The sequence below is a fragment of the Mycteria americana genome, chromosome 16 (genome assembly GCF_035582795.1).
Source record: "Mycteria americana isolate JAX WOST 10 ecotype Jacksonville Zoo and Gardens chromosome 16, USCA_MyAme_1.0, whole genome shotgun sequence".
Classification (NCBI taxonomy): Eukaryota; Metazoa; Chordata; class Aves; order Ciconiiformes; family Ciconiidae; genus Mycteria; species Mycteria americana.
Window position 1 is genome coordinate 10,121,990 of NC_134380.1, and position 24,395 is coordinate 10,146,384.

Genomic DNA, 24,395 nt, shown 5'->3' on the forward strand with positions numbered 1-24,395 from the left:
TTTCGGACACAAGCCAGGATGCCATTGGCCTTCTTGGCCACCTGGGCACACTGCTGGCTCATATTCAGGCGCCTATCAACCAACACCCCCAGGTCCTTTTCTGCTGGGCAGCTTTCCAGCCACTCTTCCCCAAGCCTGTAGCGTTGCATGGGGTTGCTGTGGCCCAAGTGCAGGACCTTGCACTTGGCCTTGTTGAACCCCATACAATTGACCTCGGCCCATCGATCCAGCCTGTCCAGGTCCCTCTGCAGAGCCTTCCTACCCTCAAGCAGATCAACACTCCCACACAACCTGGCGTCATCTGCAAACTTACTGAGGGTGCACTCAATCCCTTCATCCAGATAATTGATAAAGATGTTAAACAGAACTGGCCCCAACACAGAGCCCTGGGGGAGACCACTTGTGACCAGCCACCAGCTGGAGTAAACTCCATTCACCACCACACCATTGGTATTCCATACCATACGACATCATGCTCAGCATGTAAAGCTGGGGCAAGAAGAAGGAAGGGGGGGATGTTCAGAGTTATGGTGTTTGTCCTCCCAAGTAACCCTTACGCGTGATGGAGCCCTGCTTTCCTGGAGATGGCTGAACACCTGCCTGCTGATGGGAAGCAGTGAATGAATTCCTTGCTTTGCTTTGCTTGCATGCGCAGCTTCTGCTTTACCTATTGAACTGTCTTTATCTCAACCCACGAATTTTCTCACTTTTACTCTTCCAATTCTCTCCTCCATCCCACCAGGGGGGAGTGAGCGAGCAACCATGTGGGGCTTAGTTGCTGGCTGGGGTTAAATCGTGACAGTCATTAAACATTTCTAAGGGAAGTAAAGTAGGTTTTGCTAGTGAATAGACACTGCATGAAAATATTCCAGACACATGCAAAATACTTTTTCAAACGTTTCATTTCTGTTCGTATTAGATATGTGGTGTGTTTTTTTTTTTTTAAAAAAAAGACCTAATGCAAATACGCCATTCATTGGTCTATTTAATGCTGAATGTACATATTGTCTGCTACCTGTAAACAATTGTCCCTTCAGCTCCGTGTCCCAGTACATCTTTTGGGTTAAACGAAATCTTGCCAACCATCACTCTGTTTGCATCTTCATCTGAACAAAAAACAAGAAACAAGGACTGGTTTAGGATGGGTCAAGTCAGCCTTTCACAACTGCACATCCTTCTGGGCCAGCATATAAGCCTTTTTGCTCATGTTTAAATTAACAACACAGATGATCAAAACAAATTAACATCTGCATTTTGGTACTCACGCTGAGTAGGCAAATACTCTCTGGTGACCAAATAATCCAACATACAGAGTCAAACACATTCTGTACACAACACCCGACATAAGGTCTGGAAAGATCATGTCTCAAGACAGTATAAGCGACTAGTGGTTCTCAGCAGACAAACTCTTTTTAGAAAGTTTTATAGATGTCTTGTTGAATTTAGGAAATGCTGATTGACAGTTATGGAAGTGGGTTTACTAGCAGTTCCCCTGAATAGCCTTTGAAGGGACAAAAGAGTGCCCAGGAAGATCAGGCAGGAAGGCAGGCTGCGCTGCATAATCCTTATTTCTTGATGCCAGTTAATAGTAATAGTAATAATAATAATAATAATAATAATAACAACAACAACATTTTTATTTAAACAAACCTCTCCCTAGAACGGCTACAGGTTATAAGAATATACCACCATGGACAACACAATCCCTCAGATGGCAGTTACAAATTGGATGTTTTTCTAAAGCACATAACCCTGCTCAAAGTCAGGGCATGGCATACCTGCACAGTGTTTTGCAAATGGTCGGACATGATGAGAATGAGAATGATGAGAATGAGAATGATGGTCCTTTTCAGCTTTCTGATCTATGAAGTATCATCAGTAAGTATTTTAATTGTTGTGCTGTATCATCCTACAGACCGGGGAAATACAGAGACTCACAATAAATACACTGGATCAACTTTACCTCCCTCTTCTTGCTCAGTGGAGAGGCAGCTCCCAACATCAGATGTGGAGATGCTGGAATACGCAGAATGGTTTGATGCTCTGGGGGACATATTTGGTGTGCTGGTAGCTGAGCTCTCTGTCCGTCCATAAGAGGTGTCCAAGAAATCTGCTTCTGGGGGTAGATCACTGGGAGCATGGAAGGGCAGCTTCCGCTGCTGCAAGAGCTGTATCTTCTCTTCCAGCTGATGCTGCCTCTGCTGCTGCTGATGCACGCTCTGTGAGAAAGGACCTCAGTTCCGTAAGTGGAGTGAATTTTCCTACGGTCATGTCACAAAAGGGAACTCTATAGCTACTGGGGTAGCCACAGCCAAAAGGTGGGAGGAAAACTCTCGTTATGACACTATCAGCCAAGTAGGCTGGGGAACTTTCACTCACACACTTTCAATTTCCTTCTGAACTTCCATTGCAAAGCTGAGAAATCACACTGGTTGGTTAATATGGCAAAAGCTAACTGTTACTAGGTTGACTAGGTGTCTTTAAACCACAGAAGGATAAAGGCTTTGATCCAAAAGCTGGAAAACCTGACAGTGGTTCAGGTGAGAAGAGAGGAGTGAAGCCAGTGGTGTTAAGATCATGTCCATGAAAAGAGTAACACATACAAAAAACAGAATTGCTGGGATGAAGAAAAAAACAACAACTCCAGAGTTGGCACATATGCCCAGAGAAATCACTGTTATGTCGAATTTGTAGCCTTTGCTACCCCCTACACATCTGTGAGGAGGGGAAAAAAAACCCTGTAGTGCATTACTTTCTAATTCCTGTATCATTTCTTGGGCTGTAAAATGTTACTGACTCTCCCAAAACTCAAAAGCACATCAAACTAAGTCAGCATTACCATTGGATAAGTGATGATAAAAGCCACCCAGCCCACAAGCAGGAAAGTGCTGAGAATGATTGTGGCCATGTCTTTCAACATGGAGTCCACAGGAGCCTCTGGCCGAGGGATAGGCCGAGCAGGTTTCTCCTCAATATCCTTTGGAACAGAAGGAGGCACTTCTGTGGAGGAACCTTCAACAATGTCAATAACCTAAGAGGCAAAGAAAGCTCTGTTAGCTCAATATCCTCATGGGTAATGGAGCATTTATACGCTAGCCTTTCTGCTACATCATTTTTAATAATTTCTAATCCTATCAAAGTCAAAGAAAGTTTTGCATGCAGAATAAAAAGCAGCTGAAAGCCCTAATTCTGAAATAAAGAATGACACATCATCATACCAGTGATTCTACATGCTAAGTGCATGAAAATCTGACACAAAAAATGTGAAGTAATTCCATGTAGCTTTTCTTCTGAGTCCTTCCCCAACTTCTATTCCTTTACATTCTTCAATCATCCAGCAAGATGATTATTCTCAACACAAACCTCTTCAATAGTGGCTTTATCAGAGTCAGCCGGAATCACATTTTCAGGCCTCTTAGGTAAGTTGCTTGGGAATTTCTCCAGGATCTTTGTAGGGGCAGATAATGGTGTTTCATGGTGCCCTGTATAAAACACATTTGTTGAAATAAAAAGTTGGTCCCTTTTTAGGAAAGATATCCTTGATTTCAGCATCTTTGCTGAAGAGCATATATAAAGTTGATTTACAAAAGGCTTGAGAACATCACAGAACAAAAGCTCAAATTAAAATATTTTTTCCCTCTTCTTTCCAAGCAGTCACAGGTATAGTGATCACAATCCTGAAGAACTCTGTGCTCAAGCACTGGCTGTGGATTTGGTCCCTGGCCATTAAAGGAACATGCATTATGCCTCCTAGCTGGCTTACTCTCAAGGTAGTTTTGCTTTGTGATGTGGCCTTGAGGTGAAGATCGTGTTCTAGATATGAAATGGCTCTGAAGGGAATGGATTGCACTGCACAAGAAGGAAGCAAGAATCAATCCAGTGCTCAGCTACAATTGCTCTTCACACTCCTTTGACTTGTGCTATTGCAGTAAGTGAGAAAAGGGAGACACTACTGTGCTCCCAGCTTTTGCAGTTGGAGTAGACAGAGACAGACTCCTGCTCAAGTATAGAGCAGGAAAGAAAAGGGAGGGAAAAGATTGAGGGCACGGGTCATTCAGTGCAGAGGACTGCAGAGGAATACGAACTGCTTAAAGGGAGCTGCTTGATGAAATGCAAGAGCAGGGCAGTACTAACAAAGAAAGGGATCACAGGCAGAGAAAGGCGGCAGTTAAAGAAGCTGAAAGTTACATCCCGTCCCTGCCACAGAGATTCTATGGCATATATCACATAATTATAAACTTAGAATCATAGAATCGTTTAGGTTGGAAATGACCTTTAAGATCATCAAGTCCAATGGTTAACCTAGCACTGCCAAGTCCACCACTAAACCATGTCCCTCAGCACCACACCTGCATGTCTTTTAAATACCTCCAGGGATGGTGACTCAACCACTTCCCTGGGCAGCCTGTTCCAATGTCTGACAACCCTTTTGGTGAAGAATTTTTTCCTAATATCCAATCTAAACCTCTCCCAGCACAACTTGAGGCCATTTCCTCTTGTCCTATCTATCGCTTGTTACTTGGGAGAAGAGACCGACCCCCACCTCTCTACAACCTCCTTTCAGGTAGTTGTAGAGAGCAATAAGGTCTCCCCCTCAGCCTCCTTTTCTCCAGACTAAACCACCCCAGTTCCCTCAGCTGCTCCTCATAAGACTTCTGCTCCAGACCCTTCACCTGCTTCATTGCCTTTCTCTGGACACGCTCCAGCACCTCAATGTCTCTCTTGTAGTGAGGGGCCCAAAACTGAACACAGTATTCGAGGTGCGGCCTCACCAGTGCCAAGTACAGGGGCATGATCACTTCCCTACTCCTGCTGGCCACACTGTTTCGGTCACAAGCCAGGATGCCATTGGCCTTCTTGGCCACCTGGGCACACTGCTGGCTCATATTCAGGCGGCTGTCAACCAACACCCCCAGGTCCTTTTCTGCTGGGCAGCTTTCCAGCCACTCTTCCCCAAGCCTGTAGCGTTGCATGGGGTTGCTGTGGCCCAAGGGCAGGACCTTGCACTTGGCCTTGTTGAACCCCATACAATTGGCCCCGGCCCATCGATCCAGCCTGTCCAGGTCCCTCTGCAGAGCCTTCCTACCCTCAAGCAGATCAACACTCCTGCCCAACTTGGTGTCATCTGCAAACTTAGTGAGGGTGCACTCGATCCCCTTGTCCAGATCATTGATAAAGATATTAAACAGAACTGGCCCCAACACAGAGCCCTGGGGGACACCACTTGTGACTGGCCACTAGCTGGATTTAACTCCATTCACCACAACTCTTTGGGCCCAGCCACCCAGCCTGTTTTTTATGCAGCGAAGCGTACACCCATCCAAGCCATAAGCAGCCAGTTTCTACAGAAGAACGCTGTGGGAAACGGTGTCAAAAGCTTTACTAAAGTCCAGGTAGACAATATCCACAGCCTTTCCCTCATCCACTAAGTGGGTCACCTTGTCATAGAAGGAGGTCAGGTTAGTCAAGCAGGACCTGCCTTTCGTAAACCCATGCTGACCGGGCCTGATCACCTGTACGTGCCGCATGATGGCACTCAAGATGATCTGCTCCATAACCTTCTCCAGCACCGAGGTCAGACTGACAGACCTTTAGTTCCTTGGATCCTCCTTCCAGCCCTTCTTGTAGATGGGTGTCACATTTGCTAACCTCCTAACTTGCATCACTTAAAACTGAACTTCAGACAGTTCTTCATTTTTGAAGCAAGACTGTAAATGCCCTGAAAAGTAAATTCCAAAACTTTGGGATTTAGGACAGACAGGACAGGCTGACACTTTATTAATATTATCTTCAGCCTCTGTGCCTTAATCCTCCATTTGTAAAGCGGGGAAAACATGACCATTTGATCCATATGATGAGAATTAAAGTGACATGCACAATAAAAAGATCCAAAGGAACCAGAATACAATATTTACAGTAAATAATAAATTATCTATACCCCTCTCTGAAGAAGGGGGCAAATAAGTGATAAACAACTTTCCACATATTGAGCTAAGCACTCTTCATCCTATGCACTGAATAAAGCAGGGGCCTTGGGAAAAACAGTATGCAGTCGTATACTTAAAGACATTAATTCATATGCAAATGAGGATGCATTAGAAACGATTACTAGAATTCAGTAATTATTGCCTGAATTTAGGCAGTCATTATGACTGATTTACAGCAGCTGAAAAACAGCTCTGAGGTTTGGATTAGAATTCTCCACCAGATGGCAATGCGACCCTGTGTGAGCAGCAGATCAGGGCCAAGCAAGGGACCTCGGATACCTATTAAAAGCCAGTCGTTCCAATAGTTGAGTTTGTTCTTTTCTTTCAGTCTGCCTGAAAACTTTACATCCGTACTGGGGGTGATAACACACTCGCCATTGTCTTCAATTGTGACTCCTTCTGTTTTTGGACCCTCTAGTAAGGGTATGGCACTGCCGCGGGGCTAGAAAGAGAGATTATTGTTACAATTAAGGAAGCACTGTGTCCCTCTAATATTTAAATAGGCAACTAAATAAAAAAATGGAGGTCAAAATTGGTGGGCAAGCAAAAATTACTGGCAGCAAAGTCACTGTAAGTAAACAACGTGATTATGCCCTCAGCAACTGCTTCAACGACCTTGGACATTAGACCTTCTAAATTACATGTTGCCTAGGAGATGAGATTACTCTCTCTTTTTTTAGAAAAGTTAAATAGGATCTTTATTTTCTACCCGCACAGCCACAACGTGAGCAAAACAAAACTATGATGCAGTTTCCCATCTATGGGGAGCTACTTTGATGAACAGAACAGCAATTTTAACATTAACCACAATGCACCAACAATACCGCATAGCAACCTCTGGCCCACTCCTGCTAAGCTTGCCTGGCACAATTCCTGATGAGCTACAGTTACTTCTCTGCAGCATTTGAAATGATTCCTGTAATATGGTCATGCATTCTAAGGCTTACTGTTAATTGTTTCATGAAATGAAACAATTTGCTATGCATTTCTTGATAGCAATCTGCAATTTAAAACCAAATTTCTGTAGATGTAGATGTAGCCTTCAGTGGTTTATTTTCTATTTTAATCAGATCCCTTTGCCACTTTACAATGGCAAAGTTGTCTTTTTTTTAATATATTTTTATGTATGTTTGCATTTCAACTTTTTTTTTTAAACCCAGAACAGTACTAATTCTGTAAAGGCACTTTTCAGCAGGTGTCATTCAACTCTTGCAGCTCCCAACTTACCACAACAGTTACTCCTTCATGCACCATTGATGGCGATGCATACAAACTTGTGGAGTATTTCCCTACATATAGAGTTGGTCTGGAAAAAAACAAAAGTGTTGGAAAGAAGTAGACAAATCTTAGCTAAAACCTTGGCAACACAATCCTGCAGAACTAATGCACGAGTTTCTCAAATCACCAATATTTGTATCTTGAGAAGCCTGGATCTGTAAAATTGTTTTAAGTACTGCTGTACTATGAAGCCATTCTTTTTAACTGTGAAAGCATTATTAGTTGATTATTCACCTCACAATTACTCATTTGACATAACTCATGTCCTATTTCTGCATTATTCAATAACTGGTATTTGCCAAAATGCTATGCACCTTTTTTATTATGTGAAAGGCTTCACATTATAAAAAACAATCCCATTCCACATTATAAGAAACTACTCAACACAGAACATCTAATAAAAGTTATGAACATACATTTCCTAAGTTTATGACAGATTTTTTTTTTTTTGGTCTCTGCCTTTAGACAGTAAAAGTTCAAATATGACATAAAATAACAGCTGGAGAACTAGAGCTGCATTTATGTATTCTTTTCATCATCTTGAAACTTGTAGAACAATCCTAAACTGAATGTATATAAATAAGGTTTTAATGACAAAGCTCTGTCAAATAGATAGTGAGAACAACAGGAATATTGATGCTCACGTCAGTTTGCTCTTGGTCTCTGTTTCCTTTGGGAAAGGGTATTTCCACTTGGTAATGTGTCCAACCTCCCCAGACATGAACGTCAAGTATCGCAGAGTTTCTATCCCCACGTTAGTGTGCATAACTTTCCGTAATCCTTCACGTTGCCAGATGTAAAAAGCTACCACAGGAGAAGCGTAATTCTGAATCCACAGTACGTCCCCAGACTCGCTGTCTACAGTCACCACCAGTCCATCTCCATTAGACACAAAGTGGGACATTTCTACAATGTACAAATATATAGGAGATTATCTGGATTGCTGCAGACATGCAATTTTAAATATACACATTAACAGCTCAAGCCTTATGTTAACTGTGGAGTCCATTACACCTTACATTGCAAAAGAATAGCTGATCACCAAATCAGTTGTCTGAACTAAGTTGATAAAAGTTCAGTTGCAATGCAATAGCATTGCAATAGCTTTTTCTGAGTGTGCACCACAGTTTAGGTTTGCTTCCTCTCCTGACATTTTTCACTAAATTTTAAAGAGTCATATCTTCAAGAGCTGTACCTTCTTAGATTCAATTTACCTGAAGCTACCTAACAGGCTCTAGATATTACGGTGTGTAAAGGATAAAAACTGGCAGATGTATACCAACTGCACAAAAATCAGACAGACAGCTTGACCTATTAATTATAGAAAAAAATCAGAATATTTTTCCCTGTATGCAAAACCCATGGTCAGTATGTGGGGAAAACAAACAAACAAAAAAAGACAGCAAGTAAATTCTTACTGTATTTTATGTCTTCATCAGGCAGAGTAGCTGCATAATCAAAATAGGTGGCGTTCCATCGCAGCTCCTTCTTCTTGGTGTCATACATTGTGATCGTGTACTCTGTTAAAAAATATACAGTCTGTGAAGCAAAAAAACCTATGAGAGAATAGAATCAATCATCTCAAATCTGAGACACTCTTCAAAACACCACATGCACCACTTACTGCTCTCTGCATTTCATTTTCCCAACACTTCTGATAAACAAACATTTCATAGCTGTTAAAGATAACACCTGATCCACTCATATACTGATCTACAGGAACCTCGGAACAAGCCCTGCAGACAGTTACTGCCCACGTTACCAGCATTTTGTTTTTACTGCACCGCTGCTTCTGATGTACTTTGTTTTACTTACAATTTTCCAAACCCTGCATTCTAAAATTCAGCATACCTTGTTCTGTAACTGAACTATCACACTTAAAGAACGCATTAATATAGAGGTTAAAGAACAAGTCTATAACACTTATTCCTTTTTACTAGTCAACACCTATATGGTGTTGGTCTAATTTTAACAGTTATTTTAGAATACTGCATTTGTCATTTCAGTGGATATGCCTTATCTCCATTTTCCTTAAACAGTTTTTATAAAAGCTGTATGTTACAGAGCAAATTTGGGTTCACAGCTGCTACTGGAATGCACTGTTAAATAGAATATAAATGCTACTTAGTCAACAAGAAGAATAATGGAGCATGCCTACTGCCAAAGTTTAAAAAAACAGTATCTTTCTGCTGGTCTAGAAAGTTAATAATTTTTCTGTGTACAGTCTGAAATCATAATTGACAGAAGTTTTTCTAAGAAATAAACTTGAAAACCTGAACTGATCACAAGGTCATTTGTTATGATCCTAAACTTTAAAAACAATTACAACAACAAATTTCCTTCTAAGCTGCAGAAAAAAAAGCATATGACCTGTTCTCCCAAGATACAGGAGGGATGTTGACGGGCAAAGACTTTCTGCAAATGAGGAAGTCAAGGTTTGCTGTTTCTCCCCAGTCATGAGGTCAATCACATACCAAATATCCTGCTTTTTACCTGAAATAATAATTTAAGCCACATTACCATTCAGTTGGAAAACTGCACTTCCATCAAGCTTTTCAGTCTTCTTTTTTCTTTAGTAGGCTCATGAACTTAGCATGAATAAAGCATTTTTAATCAAACTATTTCTCATAGTCAGGCTCAGTTTCATCATTTAGTACTACTGGCCAATCCCAAATATTGACAAGAAAAACTAGATACAATATTTAGAATGGTAAGTACTATTGGCTGAATTATTTTTTCACACTGATAATATCTAACAGAGTTCTGAGTGTAGAAGATCCTGTGAGCTAGCAGAAGAGGAGACTGAAGTGCTAATGTTGAAGGACAGTAGATGGAAAAAAATTGTGAGGGTCTACACATTTCAAATCGAATATCCCACTAAGCCATGACCTTAAATATTTATTTGACGCTAACACATATGTGTTGTATTTAGAAGCTTCAAATAAACATTTTTCACTCCTTTACTGGAGAGACACGAAGTGGAGAACCAGAAGTAGGTATTGGCCCTTCAGGAGATTTTAAAAAACAAAACAAAACAACAACTAAGTCCATCCTGATTCTTCACACATTTTACTGTTGTGATAAGTAATAACTGTCCTTCCTTCTCCCTTTCTCCTCCCAAATCCATCTGCAGTTAGAGTAAGTCAGGACAGTGAGCCATAAATTTGTAATTATTTGTAGTATAAATGAACGGACCGGATCTCACATAATGGAGGATGTCTAACCGTGTTGCAATGGGATTTCTTATTTAATTATAATGGTCAGGCAGTCAATGACATTTATAAGCACAAGAAGATTTTAAGTAGAAGTCACACTTTGTTGAGAGATAGCATCTCAAGAAACCAAAAAAACCCATACAGGCTATGCACTGCTTAGAAAAGCTATCTTCTCCTTCAGGAAAAGTAGTTGGTTTTTAATCTTCAAACAGTAACTGAATTCTGTATTAATCAGATTTTCTGTCATCAGAAAGGTTAATGAAAAAACATAATTAATACTGAAAATAAAGCATATTTCCATGCAGTCTGTCTGGGAGTCTCTAAATTTTGTAGTCTCTGAACATATTACAATCTAAAAGATATTAAATTTGAGCTCACCCATGTACAGGATCCCATCTGAACTGCGACAGGGAGATGCCTGCACCAGCTCTGGGATAGTAAATGGAAGTTTCTAGGGAAAAAAACCCCAACAATAAAAGCTTATTAACATTGCTGTGAGAGTCTTCATATTTGTTTATACAAAAGGGTGGTCAGAACACTTCAGAAATCTCAAATGACAGTTTTTTATTGTTTATTTGTATTATTGCAGTTCCTGAGAACTCAAAATTTCAGGTCAAGGCCCTGCTCTGCAAACCCAGAACAGAGAGAAGTCTGTCTCAGTGAGTTTACAACAGGAAAAATGCATGTAGAACGGAAGAACTACTTGCAGCTGAGAGGTTAGGAGGCCAAGACTCTGTGGTTTTAACGTCTACTATCATCACTTATAAACTGTCTGGGCTTCAACATACCATGGTTTAATTGTCTCCCCTATAATGAATATAAAACGGCTCTCCACAGGACTGTACAGTAACATTTATAAAGGCCAGATATCTTCATACAAATGACACTGTTGAGAGGGCGAAGCATGAATCTCTGACTGAAGAGTTCTTGAGATACTGCCAAGCCTGTATTGCACTTACAGAATGGGTGACGATCCTTACTAAGTTTTAAGAGACTTTTATTGAGATGAGGTCACAAGAGTAATGGACAAGCTGCACCAACAATAATGATCAGGCCTTTGCTAAGTTTACTTAAATACGTTAAAATTACTCCACTCTTGCTTAAAACTTTTATAATAGTGATTCTAAACAGAAGTTCAATTACTTTAATTCAAAAAGAGAGGAGATTAACAGAATAAAGGAATAGATTCAAATAGATTGCTGCTTCCTGGATTCACCCAGGAAAAGAACCAAGAATCATTTTGCAAGTTATGATCTGGCTGTACTGCGGGGCGGGGGGAGTGGTGAGCAAATACTAAAATATTTAACAATATTAAAGTTCTTAAGGGAAATCACAGCAGCTGCCAGAGAAAAGAAACTTGTGGGGAGCCAAATATTTTATCTGAGTATCACTACAAAGTTTAAAAATAAAAGTCAAACATTAGCTAGTATCTGTGGGTTACATGGATTGGTGACTATTTTGAAAAGGTTCAGCATTTTTGTCTGCTTACTAAATCTTAAAAAGATGTCTTCTAAAGGTGTCAGCACAGAACATATATTAATCCTGCCTTTTGGCTGATGGTTTTAGAAAATTAAGTATTTGGGTGAAAGTGACATTACTGATTTGTATTATTCCGGGTACACCTTTCCCATCAAATCATACAGAGATTATTCAGTATTTGGATAATACAACAGAAATTTTATTGGTCATCATCATCATTATTTTAGCAAGTTACAGAAAAATAGTACAAGTGGACAAAACATATCTGTTGTTGGTATTTTCAAGCAGAAATTATTTCCTGATGATCAGAAGAAAGGTGGCAACTTTCTGCTCTAATAAAATAAAGTATGTTTTCACTCTGCAAAGGTGCTAGCAACACAACATAGGGCACTGTCATTCCAAAAACTTGTATCCTAACATTGGCGCAGGCAGCGGACACTGGTTTTTGGCTAGTCTGATCAAGCTTTTCCAAGAAACTGGTGCACTTCCATTAAACAGTACAAAAGCCTGCAAAACTTTACATTACTGTCAAGAAAGCAGAAAGTTCCCTTGGGGACTTATCCTTCATGTGAGTCCGATTAGGGTGCTTTTCTAAAACTTATCAGGGAATTTAAAAAAATATACTTACAGTCAAGCCTTCACTATTCTTGCCACCAAGCGTGTACAAACTGCCATCATTTGGGTCTGGAAGAAATGCTGGCCTAGGATTTAAGCAGCAATTATAAATTATGAAAAAAAAGTACTGTGCTTCTCAGAGAACAGGAAAGCAAATACAGTCAGTACTGGCTTTACAGAGAAGTTCATCTGACATTAAGTTTTTTACTTTGTATTATCCATTTTTTGAAGTTTCATTTATTAACTGTGAAAATGAGAAAATATTTTAAAAGTTTCAGAACTGATATAACATAAGATTACTAATACATTTGAAAATTCAAAGATCCAAATGTGGCAGGCAATCACCTGGGTGAAAGCTTTTAAACAAGTTCTATATGCTTTTAAAATGCCACAGAATTAAAAACAAACCAAACAAATAAACAAAAACAGAGAGCGTAAGGAAGGCAAGGAACAATAAAAGAGTTGCCAGAACCAAGTAAATTTGAGAGGTAAAGGCAACCCCCCACCCAAACTACAAAAAACCCAAACAAACCCCAACATCAAAAACAAACCACAAAAAAGAAAGGATGTTACCACTGACTTCAGAGACATAAAGTTAAAGCCCCAAATTTTCTAGTTAAATGTGAGATTGCTATGCTGGAGGAACTACTCTGAAGTAACAGCTTGAGGGTTTCATTTGAAGATTCTGGTAGTAGTGGTGGTTGGAGTTTCCTATGCTTCGCTATTTTTAGTCTTTTATTTGAAGAGAATAAGAAGTACAAACCCCAGAGATCACTCCCTAGCTGTTTCTATCATTTTCAAAGCCGGTCAGTTAAGATTCTAGCACAGTTAGCCCTCTTGATCTCTAAACCTGAGCAAGAGCTTGAGAGAACAGTCTGCAGACAGGACGTTTCTTCTTAGCACTACAAATAAGAGAATTATATGTAGCTAATTATATCCATTCTGTATCTGCTCTCTAAACCACCTTAAATTGACTTATGCAAGGTATGTAACTTTTCTAGAACATAGATCATTTTGGTTCAAATTAAACCAAATTTCAAGATGTCAGTGAAAATCAAACAAACAGTAAATGAGATAAGGAAACAGACTTACTCTTCCACATGTATTGGCACCTGGAGTACAGGATCTGCATAAACAGAAAAAGAGAAAGTCATAATACTGGCAATTCAATTCCTTAAACTCACTAGATACATGATTAAGACAGGCCTGCAACAACTTGCTCCTTTTTGAAAGGCTGATGCACGGAGTTTGAAAGGGGCCATCTCGGCAGCCTCAGAGATCTCCTGTTTGGTCATGAAACTAGGTTTGTAAAATGGGAAAGTACAAAGCACCTGAGAAGTTTTAAACCTTCTGAAGTCCTTTGCTCAGTTTTATCCACACTACTCCCCAGCTGTCCCTGGGAGGAGACTCGGAGAAGATAGCAGTACTGTATTGTAGCTTGAGTTTTCTCCTTATTTCTCACTTGGATAGAGCGTATAGTCTGTTAGAACTGCCTGTATACATGTTAATAAAAACTCTTGCTTTCAATACATATGTGCGATTGCTGGGCACTGGCTGCCCAGGAGGCAGCTTACCATACCTTGCAGCAACTGCCTTCGCTGTGCAGGCTTCAACAACCAATCTTAAAAACAAGCCATAGCTAATGGAAGTTTTGCAGGCATTGTGAGAACAGGGATACAAAAGTACGTATCTTGATATTTTTAAATCTGTATTTTATGAACTTTTGCTACTTTGTGTCTCGCATACCTTGTGTACCAGGCAGGTAAGCATATGCTTTCTAGCCAACTCAACATTTAATTTCAAATGCAACATACAAACTGAAAGCCTAGCACTACACCTACTGAAATGAACCGGAAGACTGCCAATGACTTAAGAGCAAGACTCTGATGCAAGTCATAAAAAACTTAGCTCCACTTCCTACTCCAAGATAAAACCTCTGTGATGAGCAAGTCACTGAAATAAAAAAAAACCAAACAGAAGTCTGCCAAGGGCTATACAAAATTACCTCAAACTGTTTTTTTTCACTTAAATAATCTCCCCACTACAATTTATCCAAGAATCCACATTACATAAAAATCAAAAGGTTTGGAAACAACCTCACAGTAGTTGGTATTTTGAGTGATCAGAATCACAGTTTAGCTTTCATCAACAAAAAGAAGTTACGAAATAAAAACTGACAATGCTAAATCTAAATCCTTACATATTAAAAGGTAAATTAAGAACAATAATTTGATTTTAATGTAAGGTGAGGTGACCTCAAAATTACTATCTGAGGCCCCAGAAAATCCTGAACCATGGGATTTTCAATCCTGAACCATGGGATTTTCAATCCTGATGCCAAAACCACAAAAGTTCCCAGATTTGTAAGACATACTTTACAATTTCCAAGACAAACGTGTGTGCTTATTTACGGGTATATTGGCAGAAAGTAACTCAGACGTCAAGAGGATGCAAGGTATCTTCACTTCTGCAGGGGAAATCAAACCATTACACTAGAATAAGCCTGAGTAAGAAGATGAAAGATGACCAAGCAAACAAATACGGTTTTTTCACCTGTTCTGTCTCCATGCAAACACCATGATGCTACAGGAAGGAAGTAAGAACAAAAACAATGATGTTTTGAGAGCCTTTCATTGGGAAACTGGCACAGATTCTGGACAGCTTGAGTGTACTGTGGTATTTGCAGAGCTAAGCAAGACAAGAACAAGAAATTCAGGGTTCATTACATGGGTCTTACAAAGTCTCTACCACTCTGCAGTATATTGCACCACACGAAATGCTGGGTTTGATGATAACAGCCTAGAAGCATGTCCCTTCGTTTGACAGATTAAAAAAACATAAGAAACCCCTACCCAAACAGCTCTGTAACAGCAATGCAGCTGAAAACAGTAGTCACCAAAGATACACATATAATATCAAAGACAGAAAGAAAGCACAATATGAGGAATAACAGTAAAGCTATGTTTATTTTCATCCATTTTTTTTACAATAGTAAACACTCTCACAGCAGCTTTGTTCAAAACATAACTACATATTTTTCTTTTTTTTTTTTCTCTTTAAGCCTAAAAAAATGTTCCAGATACATCCTCAAACCTGTCAGAATAAACTACTCAAAAGCATATTAAGCTTTTGGGAACAACCCAATTAACTGGAGAGGGAGCAGTGCTCTACTCAAGCACTGAACCATACTACGCCTAGCAAACTCACTGCCCAGTGAGCAGACTTGTCCAGTTTCGTGCTTTACCTATCTCCCACATCACATGGTTACTCACCACTGCACTGGCATCTCCCACATTGGCAAGAACAGCATCAAACACAGTCTCCCTCCGCATCACAGCAAATCCCCTCTAATGCAGGGACCCCTGTAGACCTGTGTGCCAGCTCTGGGAAGAAACCCACCGGACGGCACAGACACAGCCTAGTCATGTTAGCTTATACTTGGAGCCTCATACATAGGGCAGCAAAAACGCTGAGACAATTTAGCTGGTACTCTTAACAGTCCAAGGCACTGACATGTAGTCATAGAAGATGTATAGCAAGAGCACCTATCTTGAGCAATTTTTCTCTTAGTGGTGAATTATCACCATTACCACTGTTCATTCATGTAAGATGGGAGTGCTATGCAAGTGTAGAGCTCCACATTATATCATAAACTCCATTTAATTTATTGAGAACCCAAGTACACATCAAAAGGGCCTAAGAATAATTAACATTCAAACAAAGGAACTAAGTGATGGATTGTTATATATCTGTCTCTACAGACCACACTGCTTAGTCAGACCTTTATTCCATTAACTACATCAAGCAATTCATTTCTATCCCTTGTGTGAAGAAACTGGTTTCAGGATATGTTGGGAGGGAGCCCTCCGCTCCAAACTTATGGTTGATTATATGCCAATTATTTCTCAGTGTTTGCTTCAAGTATTCCACGAGCTTTACAATATCTAATGCAACACATGGTGACTTACATCATCATCTCTCCATTACTAAAGAAAAGCAATAAAGAAAAAGGTATTAGCTGACCATTATATAAAGTGGTTCAGCTCTGGAGCTGAACTGCCAGGTTGAACTACTAAAAGCAAACAGACATAAAGTTTATATACTCCATGCATCCACAGGTCTAGGTGAGATGAACTAAAAGAAGAAAGAGACACTAAAGACCACAGGCTGGAGTTTTTATAATCATAAGTGCTTCATGGGAAGGGAAACTCTCACAGTTTTGTGGGAAAAAAAAAAAAAAAAAAAAAAAAAAAAAAACCCAAAAAAACCAGCATGCTAAATCAGCAGAAAATGGCACCTGCCTCAGTTGAAGTAAGATTTAACGCAAATGGCAAATGCTACAAGCATTGTTAAGGCAAAAGCCAAATAAACTTTGCAAGTCTCTTGATGAACTGATTACACAGAGAGTGTCTTACTTGGTAAAAAATAAACTGTCGCCTGTGGTGATGACGACTATTGCTAGACAACAGCAATCTTCACCAACAGTGCTTGAGCAACTTTGTCCTATCTACAAACATCTCCTCCTCAAATGATTGTTAGTGATAACAAAGCTGCACAACTTGTTTTTAAAGTGATATCTGACTGCATATATATTGTTTAAGTATAGTAATGAAGATTTTCTTTAAAATCAGTTTCTAGTCAGCCTAGGCAAAGCAAAAGAAAATAGTTTCTTGTCCAAATTATCTTCAGAAACTTTTAAATTTAATTTTAATAAAAGGACTGCTTATTCTCTGAATTAAATGGAGGTGTTAAGTTGTTATATGAAATTACAGTATAAAACTAGTACTATCTGAATCAAGTTTCAAATTTTCTAACTGCAGTTACTGACACAACATGCACACTACAGTAGAACAGGACAGAATGTGATTTCCTCAAACATATTAGTATTTCAGGTTTGTTTGTTTGTTTGGGTTTTTTTTTCAAAGAATGCTCAGGAACACCTGAACAATTATAGGAAATTTCAAAAGGTAGATTATGTTTTCTAGCAACTGATCCTGGTTTGTCCATGACATTTGCAGGAGAGTCTGGTTAGTAATGCTTTCCTATAGCTCCCTCTCTGCCTCCAAAATACAGTGAATAGTAATAATACAGTACAGCATTTTTGGACTAATAACTTGTTTTCACTTAATTTTCTAAGACTGGGCAATCTACTTTTACAAACAAAAAAGTGCTCCACTCTGCTCCAACTATCTCAAAGGTCTGAGAAGTTTTGCATGATTTTATCGACATGTAGTACCATAATAGTGAAAGAACACACACATATATATCTGTGTGCAATATTTACTTGCATTAAGCTTTTACCCCCAAGCTTGTATTTCTGACAGCTGTTGGAAAAATGTCACTCATAACGATTTCATCAACAAATGTATCCTACACTTTAATAAATGATCCCAGAAATCCCATGAATGTCTCTTCAACTTCTGTCGTGCGTTTTTCTGAAGCACTCTTGTGTTATCAGAAGACATGAATGAAAGCCTTATGACAAGTTCCAAGCTATTCAGTGTGTGCTGTACAGAAGCACCATGCTCATGAGAAAGTCCTTAAACTTTTCTTTAGTATCATATCTTCAATACCACAAGCAACAGTGCTTCATCAGAAGTGAAAAAAATCCTGTTTTTACTTGTTTTCTCAGTAACTAAAATTTGATTTACTGACACTGATAAAAAAGAGGTAGATGGAACAGATTAGGATGTTATTACAAAGCAGCAGGAAATTTTTTTAGTACTTACTGGCACATGAACCAAAACACTGATTATTCTGATGGCTTCCTGCAACATTTAAGTGTTGTATATGAACTGTTAGAAAGCATTTAGCATCAGTATCTGATTCATTTCCACGCATGAGGCTATTGACAATGAGTGAACACAAACTGATGGAGGAGTTTATTTTCTGAAGTGAAAGGAATTCTTCTTTCACTACTAGCACCATCCAGCTGGAAAGCCCAGCTGTGGAGATCCATCTCTCTACATTTATAGCCCCTGGGGCAATGTAAATTTTCTCATTTTCTTAACACTTTCATGATCTTGAACTAAGGTTGTAGCTATGCAAAGATACTTTGAAGACAGACAATGAACTCTTCATATTCACTTTCATGTGGTTTGGGACATATTCCAACTTTATTTCAAAGTTTGTTTTGAAATAAGAACTCACTCTGAGACAAAAAGATAATCTTGAGTTTAATTTATTGTCGTCAGGTCTTAACAATAGTTTTCATGTGCTTGAATACAGACTAGTAAAAGAATGAGTCGTCTTATAACTGAAGTCACCTTTTACTCCACAACTGGTCAAATGGAAAAAGTTCTTGCAAAAGTCAGAGAACTGAGGCCTTATCTTCTCTTCAACAGCTCAGCACTCAAGTGTTAACATGCTGAGACTGGAATCATGTAATCCTGCTTTCAAAATTTCCCTGAACTGCAGTTCCCTGTAATTAGGTAAGTCATTCTAATAGGCCTGATCTGTTCCAATACCAACAAGAGTGATAATAACCACTGAACAAAGCAGTAAGTATTCTGCATTGGAACAAAAACTTTACAGAGAAAATGTGTTGAAACTGTGATAAAAATACATCTGCCTCTCCCTTAAGCTTCCATTCCCTGTAGCAGAGGAAAAGCCAGCTTCTTGCAATGTCCTACATAAAGCTTTTGGTATGATATCCTGTCCAAAAGCTTTCCACTTTCTAGACTAAGAAAACAAAGATGTCAAAACAACTATGGAGCATGGGTGGTGAGCTAGGAAGCAGGACACCATCCTGTAAATATCTGCAGTGCTGGAGGGAAGATCGAGTTTTCTACAGATACTTCCAATTTGTTTTTCCTTCAGCCTCCACTAAGGCAGAGTATGTTAACGATTCCTACATTAAAATCCTACAATTCAATACAAACTAGCTTTAGATTTCTGACCTGGGAATACACACCTGTGTGTAAACAAGCACATGCACACACTATCAGTAAAATTATTGCCACTGATACTCTTCATTAAGTTTATTCAGCAAAGCATATTAATGCCCCCAAGCACAGGGAGTTCAAGGGCATCAGTAGAATAGAAATGCCATTAAAAAGACTGCTGATACCTCTCCTTGTCATTGTGGGACTTCAGAAATGTTATCCTGTAAGAACTGAAATCTTTCATTTTTACAAGTTAATAAAAAGATTTGTAAAATAACTGTGTCAAGAAAAAAAGAATTAAAAGGACATTGATCCTAGATTATAAAGATTTATTCTAGAACTCTAAGATTTTATTCAGAAGTACAGCAGTTATTAGAAACCTGTTAACATAATGACTGTCCAGTAATTTAGTAAATTATTGGGCTCAGTTACGCTTCCCTGAAATTAAGATTTTGACCTGGCAGCTGGCAGATGTCCCAAATACAGTTTTGGTTGCATCGTGGCCAGAAAATATTTGTGCCTGTATCATCTGCTTGTGAGTGGGCAGAAGTGTATGACACGTTTCAGACTATTCTAACCTGTATTTTGCATACATATATGGAAAAAAGCCATATATACAATTTTTGAAACTATAACCATAGTGCTAAATATAATGCATTTTACTTTTCTCCATATTTCACAAACACATGATAGACAAAACTTGCCCTTTGACCAAAAAACAAGTCTTTTTTAATGCACAAGATAGAGTTGCATATTTTCATCACTGTAATGTGCCCTTAGGTAGAACATACAAAACCAACGACTGAAAAGAAGAAGTGGGAGATTCTGAAACAGCAAATGAGTAAGTTGGTGCCCCACTGGAATGAACTGGAAAAAACGGTTTCCTGACCTGAGGCCCTACCATAAGATTTGGGCTAACGGGCCAATTTAAAATCGTGTCATCCTCGCCTGCTGTTGCAATTACAGTAAATGACGTTAGAGATACTAACAAACTGTCCTCTGGAATTTGCTGAAAAGAGTACTGTTCTGCAATTGTTTTGTTTTGACAATCCTTATTAATTTACAGCTATGCACAAAGATATTTCTTCTTGCCTGGGAATAACCACTGTTATTAGAGCAGGACCTACAGATCTCAGATTTGCCCTTTAGAATCTACAATTGTATACCATTAATAGGTACAGTCTTTATAAACGTTGTCTTATCATGACTAGTCCACTGAAGTCTGCAGGTTATGAATAAGGTATCAGAAATCAAAACCTTTTAAACTGATTGTGGGCCATCGGCTTTTTTGATTGCTACAGAGAACTGAAGATCCTAACAAAATTTCTGCTGGCTCTAAATCTAGACCCAAATCTGTATATATTATATGTTCTTCTGGCAAATTACTTTGAATTAGTTCTTAGCGGAAAACCTTTTAAGGAGCTGGTGAATAAAAAGAAAGAGATCGCTTTGAACAGTACAGAAGGACACACAGAAGTGACTGTCAGAAGAACAAAGGAATACTCTGTCCAAGAGTACAGTTTGAAACACTACATTCTTAACATCTCACAAAGTTCAATATTCAGATCATTAACCCAAGCTCTTGAGTTAACAGAGATGTACAGGATGACTTTTACAAAGAAGCGAGGGAACAGGACAGTCTTAAAATCACATTTTTAAAGCTCACACTGAAATCAGAATTGTGAATATAAAGCTGACATTAAGGACAAAAGCATTCTCCAGATTCCGTCTTGCCAACAGGTTTCTCGTCACCATATCTATCACTGTCTACTTTCTTACCTTTTGCAAGCCTACAGTGCTGTACCTCTACACCTTTCAAAGAGATCTATAGGAAATGACACAAGAAGTTTCATTTCCAGCAATTTGGGGGAAGAAATGTAATCCTAAGTAATGTTACTGAGGATGCTCACTAAGTATTTTGCTAGTGGCAAGTGCAGAAAACATGGGATCCTATCACACTGTCACTTAGAACTGACAGCTCCTTTTACTGATCAGAGATGGCACTAAGGGCCTTATTTAGTCTCTGATCTTAAATGCGTGCCACACCCTTTCATTACCCTTTCAAATGAGTGTCTTTCAATACAATGTGCTTTTGTGGGGCCACAGCAGGAGCAAAGGTGCCTCTCAAAAATTTGGGGGGAGGAGGAGTGTGGGTTTTTTCTATAAACTTTCCAACCATATTCCAGCTTTCCAAAGCCCAGGGAATGAGCAGCATCACTTACCTGGCCACTGAAAAATCCTGAGAGCTGTTGGATAGTAGAACCCATCAAAGCCAACAGGAAATGAAGGTATTAAGCACCCTCAACAAACAGGTCCACAATCTCGCTACATATAACTGAAGGGAATGCAGCTTTATTTCAGAATTACTCAACAGTCCTATTACTAACTGATCCATTTTTTTGCCTGCTTTATGGGGAGCACAAGTATTCAGACTGCCTTTCTTGCCAGCACTACATGAAGGCAGGAAACCCAAAGATGTTATTGTGGTGATAACCACTGGCTCATTTACTCGGCATACCTAAGATAAGCTTCAGTGCTAAATTAAACCAAGCCACACATGGCAAGATTTTCATGTTTGTTTAAGTACTGCCTGATAATGAACACTGCCTTGTTTTTTTCCCCAAATGAAAATCAAATTTATATGAATTGCCCTTTGTTAAATACCTTGTTGCTTAAGTGCAGCAATAAAACGTTCCCTTCCTGATGAATGCTGCTGCAGCACTTTAGGTGACCTCCACAACTTCTCAAAGTACATGAACCACAAACACATGGTTCATTGTCTGATAATCAGGGTAAAATGGCACCTGCAAGAACACTGCTTGCAATGCGTGCAACTTCCCACTGGGTAATTCTCTGTAACAATACAAGCATATTGTTGACAGAGTGAATGCACCCAACCACTGCGTTTATACACTAATATTAATACTGAATTCTGCACTATTAAATCTCTCCAGGGATTTAGCACAGCATGATGGTAAAGACTTTCATGGGCTATTAATTTCCAACACTGTCTCATTTTTGTTGGGCTTCCCACCCACAGGGTGATCACCAACAAATACAGTTTTGCAAAAATAAATAAACCCCCTCCAATTACAAATTAATTCGCCAATTTATATGTACAGGCCCTCATTCCACGTACACTTAACTAAGTTAACTCATGAAGCATCTTGTAACAATGATAACTACCACTAATTTTTTTTTTCATTGACCCTTGTGTGTTGTTCTATTACACAGAAATAAACTAATGGGCAATAAGTGGTTTGCAAAAAGCAGCTGAACGTATCTCATGTACGTAAGATGCAGAATAATACATAGTAAGCAACACAGAGAAAAAAAAGAAGTTCTATAAAACTAGATTATCCAGTCTGGCAGTTCTACTATACCAACAATAGTTTTGCAACAATTTTTTTTTTTTTCTTGAGCAACACACTCTGACCAAGATCCTTTTCATTACCAAAGTGCCTTAATTTCTTCCTCAATAAACCTCTTGCCACTTACTAAGTCTGGCTGCAAACAAATGCCAGTTACGATACCCTTCTAGGATAGGACTATGTAGTGTACGCTCATGTCAGTTGAATGACAAGCAAAAACCAGTAAGCTTCTCTTAACACCGCAGTAGCCTATAGCAACAATAAAGGAGGAGGCTGATAACTTTTTTTTATTCAAGACTGTTCAGGGAAAGGAAAGGCCTAAATTTAAAGAGGAGACAGGGGAGAAAATGTAATCACACCTATTAACCAAGATCCTTCAAGAAAATACTTGCTCACCTCTTTTTACTCCAAGAGGAGCTACAAAAGCATTATTTGCTCATTTATGAAGTTAACTTTTTGTCTGGTAGATTTGCATTCAAATATGAATGGCTTCACAAATAAGAACAACTGGTTTGTACTGCAGACATCAGATACGCGCAATCCATTTCCTACCATTTCAGCTCAGGTACTAAACTGATATCAGGTTTAAAACCAGAGGACAGAATGATGCAATCACTGTGACTCCTTTCCATTTGACCTGCTTTCTAATTTTATTTCCCAAAGTGAAGAGAAAGTGCTACTATCACTTCTACCATACATAATCAGAGTCCCACTAAAACAAATTTGTATTAAATACTGAATTTTTATGAAGACAGAAAGAGCTATGTCTGATCAGTAATTAAAATTACAAAATCACTTCCAGTTACTGAGCAATGTTAGATTTATTTAGACAAGTGCAGTTCTTTTACTTAAAAAACTGTGCTGTCCCTAAACATCTATTATAGAAAAAAAGACCCGAAGTTTGCACGATATCCACTGCACCAGTGAATGTAGGGTATTCCAGAGATAGAATCATGCAAACCCTTTGCCACCAGTTCCACCAGCTGACGCTATCATTTGACATCTGTTCTGTTCTATGCTTGCTTATATTGCACTAATTCCCATAAAACATGATACCTACCAATTATACCACTACAGCTTAAACATTCTGGCAACCCCCCCCTCCATAAACCTGGAAAAGATCTGCAAGTGAAAATACGAAGATGAATATGACTCCAGAAACACTGTAGCTTAATTCTGGAGCAAGAGCAGAAATAAGAAAGAAAAGAAAGTATTTACCAGGCCCTACAACAGTTTGAATTATCAATTGATTTGACTTTTACTACTGTTCCTGAGTAGAGGGCATCAGGACACCTCCTACTCACCTTCTTTTAAAGTCCACTTGATTGCTCCCGTCCTCTTGCTGACAGCATGCAAACTTCCATCAAGAGTTGAAACAAACAACAAGGTTTCTGGCACAGTTACTGAGCTGGTGTTCTGGAAAAGAAAACCCCATACACTGAATGTAACTATTTACTACAGAGTTTACTTGTAACTGTCATACAGTACATTGCCTAGAACATCATCCTTCTTTTTAATCGCACAGACTGGACAACTTTCTTGTCCCTTTGAATTCAGTGTTTTGGG

At 39.0% G+C, this 24,395-nt stretch overlaps 1 protein-coding gene across 2 annotated transcripts in view; it reads right to left on the minus strand.

The window, feature by feature from the left end:
- The window catches only part of ERN1 (endoplasmic reticulum to nucleus signaling 1), a 44,044-nt gene that overhangs the window by 7,726 nt on the left and 11,923 nt on the right, over window positions 1–24,395 (minus strand). The window contains exons 2-14 of one of the 2 annotated variants that reach the window (XM_075518607.1): window positions 24,134–24,245; window positions 13,667–13,700; window positions 12,588–12,660; window positions 10,859–10,931; window positions 9,636–9,758; window positions 8,684–8,785; window positions 7,910–8,171; window positions 7,215–7,293; window positions 6,267–6,429; window positions 3,364–3,482; window positions 2,840–3,031; window positions 1,964–2,219; window positions 1,016–1,106 (exon numbers count right to left, since the gene is read on the minus strand). In XM_075518607.1, the coding sequence (XP_075374722.1) occupies window positions 1,016–1,106; window positions 1,964–2,219; window positions 2,840–3,031; window positions 3,364–3,482; window positions 6,267–6,429; window positions 7,215–7,293; window positions 7,910–8,171; window positions 8,684–8,785; window positions 9,636–9,758; window positions 10,859–10,931; window positions 12,588–12,660; window positions 13,667–13,700; window positions 24,134–24,245 (1,679 nt within the window). The remainder of the gene's footprint in view (window positions 1–1,015; window positions 1,107–1,963; window positions 2,220–2,839; window positions 3,032–3,363; window positions 3,483–6,266; window positions 6,430–7,214; window positions 7,294–7,909; window positions 8,172–8,683; window positions 8,786–9,635; window positions 9,759–10,858; window positions 10,932–12,587; window positions 12,661–13,666; window positions 13,701–24,133; window positions 24,246–24,395) is intronic. The other variant, XM_075518608.1, reaches the window with a different exon arrangement.